Raw genomic sequence first — 12,411 nt, forward strand, 5'->3', positions numbered from 1 at the left:
GACAAAAACATTCAGATCATATGACCAACAAAATGATACCATCTAATGAATAACTAAAGAATACAGGGAGGGAAGACTAATTTAAAGGAGCGGGAACTCCCAGTGGTACACATGGCTTCCACTAGGCTGAGGTTGCTCCAATTTTAGCGCCACGGACATTTTTGGACAGAAAAAGCTTCTGTTGTAGGAAAGGGCTGCCCTGTGCATATAGGACAGACAACAGCATCCTTGGCTTGACTTACTGAATGCTAATAGCACACAACCCCCTCACCCTGTGTGAGGATCCAAATGTCCAGGGGACAATACTAAATGTCTTTTAGGGAGAAATTGCCTACTCTAGATACTACCATACTAAATCCACCTCCATCGCTTCTTTTTAAATTCTAGTCTGGGAGACAGAAGGAATCTCCTTATCTAGAGAGAGCAGATTTACATTGTCAAGTTAAAAAGAATGCACAATTACAGCTGAACTTCCATGATCACTCTATATCTATTTATTTATATTCACCTATCTCTATTATTCTAACAAAACACTGGGACCTGTAAAACTGTGTTTAAGCTCAGGACAACAGCTGGTGTTGGGAATGGTTGAGCCACATGGTGAGTGAATAGTGTGCTTTCATTTATCAGGAGCCTTTGTGATCCCAGACTTCAGGAAGCTAGACAAGTCCCTCAGCTCCATGACCACGTGACCCAGGAGAACCCTTACATCCTGCATGTTTTTGAGAAGAATGCGCATTTGGTGATGCAGATGGGGGTCTAGAGAGGAGAAGCCTGCGTGCTCAGAAGAGGAGGTGGGCGGTGGAGGTAAAGGCTCAGAGGGCTTCTTTGGAGATGTTTCTGGAGTTGCTGATCTCTGAGGAGATGGATTCCAGGCAGAGGATGTCATAGAGCTGGAGGGCCCTAGATTATAGGAGGCACATGTAAAAGTAAAGTTTTGCTCAAACACCTGTTCGCATCACTCTTGCCTATAATCTGGAAGCGAATGTAGGGTTCAATGTAGGGTTCAGGGATTTGAGGACAGTTCCTCCTAATCTAAATTTTAATCTGAAACCTGACTGACTATCTGTGCTCAAAAATCTGTAGAGAGGAGGCTTCATCATTAGACAGCAATTACTATTAACCACTGTCTTTCCTTCTAAGGTAGACTCTAATTCTATGAAGTATGGATGTGGTACCTTGTCCTAGGTCAACCTCCTTATTAGTCTAATTCCTCATTCTTGTACCAGCCTTGAGTTTTTGCGAAGAATCTGTGCTGATTCCTTGAATCACCTCCTCTTCAGGATAGCATTGCCTGCCTCTTGCATTATTTTTTCATCTTACATGGCAGATGAAAAATACATACCCCTCTGGATATAGCTCAAGTCAACCACATCCTTCTTAATGGTAGCTTCTAGAATTTAACATAGATTCCATTCCTTCTTCTAGATACTACCCTCATTTTAGGTATTACAATCCTATACTTAGAGATGATAGGGGCATTCTAAGTTCTATGGGTCAGCAAGCGTGGGTTTGGTTCCGGTCTTGGTTTGGTGAAGTATGTACCATAGCCTAAGGGAGAAGTTTTCTGTGATCTCTTCCATCATCAGGGACTCTGGCTTACTGTTCCTGCTTCTCCTGTCTCTTCTTTATCTACTTACTCTGAACTCCAGCTGATAGACCTAGTTAACCTGTTCCCTCTCCTCATTTACACACACACACACACACACACACACACATACACACACTAACTTACCCTGTACCGCTATCTCCAGTGGTGGGCTGTGTTTCCAGACTTGGCCATCGCCAGTGGCTGCCTCACACCAGTAGGACCCAGAGTGCTCTACTGAAGTGGTGGGGATCTGGAATTCTGAGGAAAGGCCTCTGCTGTGAAGTGTCCTTCCATCCTTGTAGAAGGAGAACAAGAGATGATGGGCAGCTGACCGCTGCGGGGACAGCTTTGTCTGACAGCTCAGGGTCACTGGGCCTCCCTCTTGGGGCTCAGCAGAGGGCAAGGCTGTGAGAACTGGGGCTGAAAACAGTTCTATGGGAAGGAAGCAGGGAAGAAGAGGTCAGTCATTCTAGACTTAGGTAGATCCATGAAAGAAAGGCAGGGTCACATACCCTGTCACATAACCTTTTCCATTTTCATCAGAAATGTGTAACTAGGCAGGCAGTAGAAAGCTGGGTGGTAGAAAGCACACTGAACTCTGGGTGGAGCTGAATGGCCCAGAAAGGACTTGCTGAGACTCTATCCCTCCTGAAACCCAACCTGGGCATTTACCAGCACCCTGCTCCTCTAGGCTTTAATGATTTTTCCACCTCTAGGTCAAGGAAGGACAATTTTTGGTTCCCTCATCCACCAATTCAGCAGTAACACGCTGCTTCTAGCTCTCACCTTGGACTGTGATAGCCACAGTGGATGCTGTTTCTGGACTCCCTGGACCTGGACTCCTGAAGATGCCACTACAGTGGTAGTGCCCACTGTCTGCCTCTTGTGCCAAAGTGATGGAGAATTCCTTGTTAGGTCCAGGTGGACCCAGGGCTGTGCCATCTCGGTAGAAGGTGACCTCAGTCAGTGGCCAGTTTTGCCAGGCCCGGCAGTGAAGAACCAGTGGATCTCCTTCAAATATGGGTGCAACTGGAACTTGAAGGATCAGCCAGTCTGTAGTCCAGAGCAAGAGCTGAGTGTCATCCATGTGCTCTCCTTTAGAAGCCCCTCCAGTTACATACACAACAGATTCCCCTAAACTTTGAGAGGTACAGATAATTTCCAATTGGGGTATGTGTGTGTATGTGTGTGTGTGAGAGAGAGAGAGAGAGAGAGAGAGAGAGAGAGAGAGAGAGAGAGAGAGAGAGAGAGAGAGAGTATGTATGTATGTATGTATGTATGTGAGTGTGTCTGTGTCTATCTGTCTGTACTGGGGCTCTTATTCTGAACTCAGGGCCTCTTATTCTTGCTGCACATTTTTACTCAAGGCTAATGCTTTACCACTTGAGCCATATCTCTACTTCTAGCTTTTGGCTGGTTAACTAGAGATGAGAGTCTCATGGACTTTTCTGCCAGGGATGGCTAGGAATCATGAGCCTCAGATCTAAGCCTTTTGAGTAACTAGGATTACAGGAATGAGCCACCAAAACCCTGATAATTCCCACCTATAAATGACCTACTTCAATGGTCCCTTGAACTTTGCCAAGCAATGGCAAAGCCCTTTTTCTATCTCTTCTTCTACTCCCTGTCTCTATCTATAACTGTAAAATGATTCTTTGCTTCCAGCTTGAAGAGTCATGATTTTCTCAGCACATTTCCTCAGCCTGTTTCTTACCTTCATGACTATCTCAGTGAAGAGTGTGGAATGAATTCTCTAGAGCCTAGAACTCAGGGCATCTTGACTTCTGGGGCCTGATGATGGGGAAGAAATTAACTCAACTCATGGCCAGCTTCCTGGAGAGCACTTTCCTAGTGGACAGTGGGGCTAAAAGGAGGGATTTTAGATACTAGTCAGGTCTTCCCAAAACCTCACCATAGGACACAATCAGATGAAAGGGTTCACTGAAAGTGTAGCCAGCTTTCCTTGGATGGGTCGTCTCATCATCAGTGTGACAGCTGCTCCCTCTGGTACTGATAGTTTCTTCACATCTCATAGTGGTCTCAAAACTGGCAGCTGAAGAGGCATGGCCCAAGAAGAACCAGAGAGTAATGTTGAAACAGAGAAAGATGACAGGAAATGGCCTTCTACAAGGTTCCTCCCCTCTCCCAGGGGAACCATATTTTTCAGAGTGAGAATAAGATATCAAAGAGTCCTTGCCAGGAGATCCCTAAGGGTCTTCAGAAGGATGGTCTTGACTTTGGTGCATTGTTTCCAGATGCTGTGTAAGGAATATGGTTGAGGGAAGAGGTAGGACAGAGAATGACATCCATCTGTTGTTGCAGGAAATCAGAGGCCAAAGACAGCCATGAGCCCAGATAACAATTTCTGGTATGCTCTCTACCTTATTTGATTTCTTTGTGTGTATGTGTAGTCCCAAGAAACTTAAGACTGAGCTTTTCTGGTCCTAGTTGGCACCGTATCACTAGAGCCACCCCTCCACTCCAGCATTTTGCTAGCTAGTTGGAGATCAGAGTGTCTATAATTGACCTAAGCAGAGTAAATACTGCTTATGGCATCTCTGTGACTGCTTCTTGTCCCTTTTTGTCCCACTCTCCCTCTTGCAGCCATATGACCATCCATGTACACTCACATTTTTACTCCATCCTCTTCTGTCCCACTTACCTTTGTTGTTTTTTTTTTCCCATTTCCAGTGGCCTCTTTGATTTGGTAACTTCCTGTTCTTACCTCTACTTCCCAGTTCTCACCATACCAGTACCAAGTGCTTTCTTAAAATTCTCTCATATTCCCCTTCACTAGTCTGCTAATACTTTCAGTTCCTGTACTGTCACTCAACTAGACTCAGTCTCCTCTCTGTCTTTGCTTTTTAAAAACACAGCTAGGGAGGTGGGGGCTGATGGCTCATACTTGTGATTCTAGTACATAGGAGGCTGAGATCTCAGGATCCTGGTTTGAAGGCAACGAGAGCAGGAAAGTCCATAAGACTCTTACCTCTAATTAACCACCATCAAAAAATTTTAAAAAAGCTGGAAGTGGAACTGTGGCTCAAGTCGCAGAGCACTGGCCTTAAGCACCAAAGCTATGGGACAGTGCCCAGGTCCCATAATAAATATAATAATAACAATATAAATAAATAAAAATAGAGCTGGAGGCATAGATCAAGTGGCAGAGCTCTTGCCTAGCATGTTCAATACCGACCACAGGTTCAATTCTCAGCACCATAAACAAAAAATAAATCAGCACACACACATACATTCATATATACATGTAGACACCAACACACATATACATAAACACAACTTTGTTGGACTACAAGCATTTTCACTCAATAAGCCTTATGTGGTATTATCATTCTCATTTTGCAAGTGGAAAAACTAAATTTAGAGATATTAAAAGTGACTTTGTCAAAGTGAGGTAGAGTTAGTAGCTAAGAGGGGCTTAAATCAGAGCAGCTGGGCGCCAGTGGCTCACACCTATAATCCTAGCTACTCAGGAGGCTAAGATCTGAGGATCATGGTTCAAAGCCAGCCTGGGGAAGGAAAGGCCCCATGAGACTTTTATCTCCAATTAACCACTCAAAAACCGGAAGTGACACACGCAAGGCTCTACCTTTGAGCAGGAAAGAGGCTCAGGGACATCATCCAGGCCTTGAGTTCAAAGCCCTCCAACCCACAAAAACAAAAACAAAAAAACAGCATCTGATTTCAAGTCTGCAGACTCACCACAAAACAAAACCCCAAAACATTGTCTCTGCCCACAGATATCTCTCAGTTCAGTGCAAGATTGAAGTATATGAAGAGATTATTTCAACATGAGAAAGAACATAAAAATAAGAGGTAACATAAAAATAAGAGGTAATAATTGGGGCAGAAATGAGAGTTCAAACGAGGCTTGTGGGAGAAGATGCTATGGAGGCTGAGTCTTTAGGGGCTCTCAGAAGCTCATCTAGGAAAAAGGGTCTACCAGGCCATAGAGAGAGGTAGCATTTCACGTGGAAGTAGCAGTATAAGAAAAACCTTGTACACAGGTAAGAAACTGACGTGTAGCTGTAAGTTATAGAGATTCCTTAGCACAGTTTGGGGGCTTAGAAAGAGGTAGCAGGGCTGAAGAGTTTTGATGGGAAAGGAAAGGACAAGAAAGGGAATGGAAGAGCAGGAAAGGAAAGGAAAGGAAAGGAAAGGAAAGGAAAGGAAAGGAAAGGAAAAGAAAGGAAAGGAAGAAATTGTAGCATGAAAGAGTAGAGATGTTAGCTAAGAGTACTTTTAGGATAGAAAAGACCTGAAGATTTTTATATTCAGAAAGAGCCACTCAGTCCTATACCAGTCTCTCTTATACATGTCTTTCTTATCCTACCTCAGATAGGATAAGGTCAAAGTTAGTCCTTTAGGTCTTTTCCAAAAGTCAGACAGCTCCATTCACATGCCAACATTCAAACATTACTTACATGGCAACATCTGGGATGCCCAGAGTATAGCCAGCAAAATGTAGAAGGCCCAGGATGTAAGGACACAAATCACCTTCATGGCAGCTGCATTTGTGTCTCTTGCAACCCCAACACACTGATTTTCTTCAATATGAAACCTCTCAAATTAGAAAAGAGGAAGTAAATCTAACTGTTTTATCTCCGTGCACCTGGCATCGGGTTTGTGATTGGCTTTTATCAATCAGATTGGGCCAGGTTGGTTCTAGTGCCATCTGTATCCTTATGGTTGAGGGATGAAAGGCTAGTATTCTCAGCTATTCAAAAATTCCCTCAGGGAGCTGGGTGTGGTGGTGAACACCTGTAATCCTAGCACTTGGAAGATGGAGACAGGAGGATCAAAAGTTATAGCCCAACTTGGGCTACATAGTGAGATCCCCATCGAGGGGAAAAATAAACAAACAGAAAAAAGACCAAAATGGTACAGCACCAACACTGAACAAAAAAGCCAAGCAAGAGCTGGAAGCCCTGAGTTCAGGTCCCAGTACAGTACCAGAATTTAAAAAGAAGAGAAAAAGCCAGGTGCTGGTGGCTCATGCTTATAATCCTAGCTACTCAGGAGGCTGAGATCTGGGGATCATGGTTTAAAGCCAGCCAGGGCAGGAAAGTCTGTGAGCTGTTTATCTCCAGTAAACTTCCCAGAAAAAAAGCCAGAAGTGGCTCTGTGGCTCAAGTGGTAGAGTGCTAGCCTTGAGCAAAAGAATCTCAGGGACAGTGCCAAGGCGCTGAGTTCAGGCCTCAGGACCAGGGGTGAAAGGGGATGAGGGAAGAAAAGAAAGAACAAGAAAATAAAAAAAAGTAAATACCAGCTTAGTCCTTACCATGCAAACTTCAATTATATTTGTACACTAATTCCTCAAGACTATATTTCAGCTCTGTTTATGCATAACATAGCACAACAAAAGTTATTCAATCTCAGTGGGAATATGAATACAGATCAGAAAGAATCCCCTGGAAAAGACCAAAGTGGGGGGGGGGGGGAGGAATCAATTTCCAGAGGCCCCAGCAGCAAGGCCAAGGTACAGGCTCATGATCAAAGCTCAAGCCAACTATCCTAAAGAAATTAGAGACAGGAGACATCCGATAGCTTGAGAAACTGGAGGAGACCTGGGAATAAGAGCAATGGGAAGACTACAGAAGCAGTCTTCAGCTCTAGGGGCCTTAGAGGAACCATTGTTCCTGTCCCCAAATGTTTGCTATTTGATTGAGGCATACTCAGGTCCTGTGACTCTTCTCACAGGGGCCTCACTCTACCCCATCTCCTGTCATAACACCCAGCAGGCCCTTAGGAGGATAGAAGATGAGACAAGCCATCAGAAATGGGGGCAAGCAGAGGGAGGGATTGGATTACCATTCATCTGTGCAAACCCACAGATCAGAGCAGCTGCTTCAGCATCGTGGGCATAAGTGGTAGATCTTCCTCAATCTAAAAATAAGCATTTCAAATAAAATTTCCATTATCTGAGAAGCATATGTTCAGTGCAAATGGCCCCAGGGAGAAGTATTGCAGCTGAAGCAGTGTGATAGACTCCAAAGCTTCAGAAGAGGAAAACAAGCCTAGGTCACCATAATAAAAATTAAATTTAAGGCCAGGCTCAAGTGGCTCATACCTGTAATCCTAACAACTCAAGAGGCTGAGGATTGCAGTTCCAAGCCATCCAGGGCAGGAAAGTTCATGAGAATCTTATCTCCAGTTAACCACAAAAAAAAAAAAAAAGCTGGAAATGGAACTGTGGCTCAAGTGGAAGAGTACCTTCCTTGGGTGGGGGGTGGGGGGTGGCGGGAAAGGAGCTCAGAGACAGTACCCATGCCCTGAGTTCCAGCCCCAAGACAGACAGACAGACAGACAGACACACACACACACACACACACACACACAGAGCAACCAAAAAATGCCAAAGGTACAGATAAAAACAAAACAAAACAAAACAAAAAACAAGTCCCAGCAAAAGCCAGCTCTTTCTAGCCAAAAAAACAAGAAGGATGCAGCCTAGTATGACTGGACACACTCAGATAATGAACACTCCTATATCAGCAATAGCACCGGAAAATACTGAGATACTACCACCTACAGAAGCATAAATAAAGTAGGCAGCCACAGCCCACACAAGTGCCTGAGATAAAGACAGAATTTTTGTAATGATAAAAAAATGTCAATCCACCAAAAAAACAACCCATCACTATTTTTTAAATCATCAAACAACAGAGCTGCAAAATATGTGGAGAAAAAATTATATAAGAGAGATGTTGACTAGTCCACAATTACAGTTGGAGGACTCAAAGCCACACTCGACAACTGATAGAATGACTAGAAAGAAAACACTGAGCACTTGTGACTCACACCTGTAAACCTAGCTACTCGGGAGGCTGAGATCTGAGGGTTGTGGTTCAAAGCCATCCTGTACAGAAAAGTCCATGAGACTCTTGCTTCCAATTAACCACCAAAAAGTCAGAAGTAGAGCTGTAGTTCAACTGATAAAGTGCTAGCTAGCCTTGACCAAAAATGCCTAGGGATGGCACCCAGGCCCTGAGTTCAAGCCCCAGGTAAGAGTACACATTGTTTTTAAGTCCCCATGGGACAGACAGATATGGAACATACATGTACATACTCACAAATACACATATATTTACATTCACACACAGGCACACGCACACACACACATCATACAGACCATATTTACTAACTACTGTGCAATAAAAAGTGGAAAACCACATAGTGCCCATGCTCCTTGAAGACAAAACAAATGCAACAAAAAATCCTTGTAAGTAAATATTGGATTAAGAAGAAAATAAAACTAAATTCATAAATTGTTTAAAAATAACATGGATTGGAGTACAAATCAAAATCTAGTGAATGAGACATTCCTACCAGAATTCTAGAATAGAGCAAAAGCAGAGTTGAGAGGAAAGTCTAGAACTATGTGTCTACATTTTTTAAAGTACTCAAATAAATGAGGTTAGTGCAGCTAAAACTTCTAGAAAAAGAACAAATCAAACCCAAAACTAGGAGACTGAGAGAATTGGTAATAAATCATGACAGAAATTAGTCTAATAGAGGCAAAAAAAAAACATTCAATTAAAAAAAGCCGATTCTTCATAAAAAAAAAGTAAGATTGTTAAATTCCTAGCTAATCTGACAAAGAAAGAAAAGAAAAAAGAGACTTAAATCAACAAAATCTAACTCATGTGGCCAAAACAGCAGTAGAAGGAAAAGGTTCAAGCCTTTTGTAAATTTATTTGAAAACAGAAAGTTAATAAGGTAGAAACACAAAACAGATCTGGGCCAAAGACAAATACATCTTTAAAATATATTTGTCTGAAAACAAACAAAAGGCAGAGTACTTGATCAATAAACCAAAAGCTCATGAAAAGGCCAATAAAATAAGCAAACCTTTAGCAAGTCTGATTAAAATGAACAGTGGTTGGTTCTCAATAGTCATCTCACCCTGACATGACTAACCTGAGTAAGTTATGATCATCTAAGTCTCCTTTTCAGTGAGTGATTCAGAAATGGAAAGGATACTAAGAAAAATTTCCTTATTCTCAAGAGACAGGTACACAAAATAACTAGCCCCCTCTTTTACTAGCTATTTTGATAGGATTCTTAGAATTGCTATCACTAAGTGGGAAGGAAGGGGTGACATTATCCAAAAAGAAATGTACTCTTGACCTGACTTATGTAACAGTAACCCCTCTGTACATCACCTTTATAACAATAAAAAGTGACTTCAAAAAAGTTGCTACCAGGGGCTGGGGATATGGCCTAGTGGCAAGAGTGCTTGCCTCATATACATGAGGCCCTGGGTTCAATTCCCCAGCACCACATATACAGAAAATGGCCAGAAGGGGCGCTGTGGCTCAAGTGGCAGAGTGCTAACCTTGAGCAAAAAGAAGCCAGGGACAGTGCTCAGGCCCTGAGTCCAAGCCCCAGGACTGGCCAAAAAAAAAAAAAAAAAAAAAAAAAAAAGTTGCTACCATAATCTTGCTAGCCCAAGAGCCTAGAGAATTGAAGAAAAATGGGCTCAATATTATAATACGATGAGACACTGTGTCTCTGTACTTTTGTTATCTGAGATAATATATTTCCTTGTTGTTTAAGCCAATTTGAATCAGAGTTTCCTGTTATTGCCAACTAAAATCATCCTGGTAAAACAAACAAACCCCCAAAACTAAAAATAAAAGGGAGAAGGTAACCATGAGCACATATATACCAAGAAAAGAGAAAAGAAAAGAAAATTCAGCAATGCCATACAAATAAAATGTGTAACTTCTCAGTAAAAACTTTCAAAATTAAATTCAAACAGAATAGACAAGATGGGCACTAGTGGCTTATGCCTGTAATCCTAGCTACTCAAAAGGCTGAGACCTGGAAGATCAAAGTTCAAAGTCAGCCCTTGGCAGAAAAGTCTTCAGTTAACTAGCAAAAACCAGGCTGGAGATGTGGTTCCAGTAGTAGAGAGCTATCTGTGAGCAAGAAAGTCACAGAGAGTAAGCTTAAGGCCCTGAGTTCAAGTTCTGGCACTAGTGCACACACACACACACACACACACACACCAGTCCTAATCATATCAATAACAACAGGAAGGAAAAATAAGTTTGTCAAAGATCTATTGCAAAAAAGGCACCAAGTTCATATATTATAAATATTTCTATTATCTAAACAAATGAAGAGCTCTAACTCTGGAAAATTCAATATAACCCATATGCCAAACCTTACCAAAAAAACACAAAGTAATTCAACCAATAAGGTTACAATTTGTGTGGATTTTTTCCTGTGTGGTTTTGTTGTTGTTGTTTTTGTCAATCATGGGGCCTAGGTGCTGTTCCTGAGCCTTTTTGCTCAAAGCTAGCATTCTACCACTTTGAGTTACAGCTCCACTTCCGGTTTTCAGATGGTTAGTGGGAGATAAGAGTTTCATGGATTTTCCTGCCTAGGTTGGCTTCAAACCCTCATCCTCAGATCTAAACCTACTGAGTGGCTAGGATTATAGGCACGAGGTACCAGCACCTGCCTGCCCAGTGTTTTATGAGCACATAAAAGTATATAATGTGAGTCATCATACACAGGAATGTGGATTGATAAATGTCAGCATTCATTATTTCTGGTTTGTGCATCATGGGTTATCTAATTTTTTCTTCTCTGCTAACCTATATTGTAGCTTTATAAAACAGTATTTGGTTACTGCAGTAAAATGACCTACATTTAAAGGAGAGAAAGTTGCCACTGCACAATTTCCAAATTAAGAGGTATATACTGTAACTATAGAATAGGCTAAGAAAATATATGAACAGGAAATAAAAAAGGACAAGTATAAATTGGCTAATAGTCTCAAATACTCCAAATCTAAAGTATGATGATGAAAGCCTTTGATAATTCAATAATTGCAATTACAAGTATAGATGCATATCTGATGGTAGGGATGTAAAAAGTATCATAGAAATCTATGGGTACATCCCAACAAAAGAAGCCAAAAAACCCTGAGTGCAAATGAATGTTTCACAATGATTGTGAGATGAGTCACAGAAAAAACTGAAGCCAACTCAAGGGTATTCACTATATTCCCAACCAAGCCAGAAGTTCTGGTTTAACTTGTCTTGAATGGCTTTTCTAAGGTCATATCCTTGTGGTGACTCCTCCAGGAGAATAGCAGAGCAGAAAGTCAGCATTCCTCACAGACACTCATCTAAAGTTTGTCATCATAAAACAAAACAATCATTTGTTTAGCATAGGAGGGAAAGAAAAGAAGCCATGGAAATAATAATACCGGTTCAGCTAGGCACCAGTGACTCACATTTGTAATCCTAGCTACTCAGGAGGCTGAGATCTGAGGATAGTAGTTCAGCTTGAGGAAGAAAAGTTTGTGAAAAATCTTATCTCCAATTAATCACCTAAAAAACTAGAAGTCAAGCTGTGGCTCAAGTGATAGAGCACTAGCCTTGAGCACAAAAGCTCAGGGACAACACTCAGGCTGAGTGCAAGTCCCAGGATCTGCACTTTAAAAAAAAAAGAAGGAAAGGAAAGAAAGAACACTCACCTGACACTCCAAATCTCTATCTCTCCTCTTCCCCATCTCCTATCCATTACTACTTTCTCAAGGTAGTTATTACTGACCAAACATAGACCCCAGAGACTCCGGATTACATCCAGCCCAACCAATGCAGTCCTCACCTGATAAAGTTGTTTTCATAGTATTTTATGATAAAAGTCATGTACGAGCTTCATCAAAAAAACAAGAAAGAGGGCTGGGGATATGGCCTAGTGGCAAGAGTGCCTGCCTCGGATACACGAGGCCCTAGGTTCGATTCCCCAGCACCACATATACAGAAAACGGCCAGAAACGG

The 12,411-nt window shown here is 42.0% G+C and overlaps 1 protein-coding gene across 1 annotated transcript; it reads right to left on the reverse strand.

Annotated features, from left to right (window-relative positions):
• Positions 1 to 617: 617 nt before the first annotated feature.
• On the reverse strand, positions 618 to 6,154 carry Fcrla (Fc receptor like A). Its single transcript, XM_048356827.1, has 5 exons — positions 6,034 to 6,154; positions 3,504 to 3,644; positions 2,378 to 2,644; positions 1,736 to 2,023; positions 618 to 903 (listed from the first exon to the last, which is right to left on the reverse strand). Exons 1-5 carry the CDS (start codon positions 6,110 to 6,112, stop codon positions 620 to 622), a joined length of 1,059 nt encoding a protein of 352 aa, XP_048212784.1. The 5' UTR covers positions 6,113 to 6,154; the 3' UTR covers positions 618 to 619.
• Positions 6,155 to 12,411: the final 6,257 nt, after the last annotated feature.

This window comes from Perognathus longimembris, chromosome 11 (assembly GCF_023159225.1).
Source record: "Perognathus longimembris pacificus isolate PPM17 chromosome 11, ASM2315922v1, whole genome shotgun sequence".
In the NCBI taxonomy this organism is placed as follows: Eukaryota; Metazoa; Chordata; class Mammalia; order Rodentia; family Heteromyidae; genus Perognathus; species Perognathus longimembris.

Bases quoted from the DNA above. Each gene is read 5' to 3' on its own strand.
- Fcrla (XM_048356827.1), bottom strand. From the start codon at position 6,112: ATGAAGGTGATTTGTGTCCTTACATCCTGGGCCTTCTACATTTTGCTG. The intron at 3,645-6,033 runs GTAAGTAATGTT...ATGCCTCTTCAG, and splicing joins GGCATCCCAGATGTTGCCAT to CTGCCAGTTTTGAGACCACT. The intron at 2,645-3,503 runs GTGAGGTTTTGG...TCTGGACTACAG, and splicing joins TCATCTGATTGTGTCCTATG to ACTGGCTGATCCTTCAAGTT.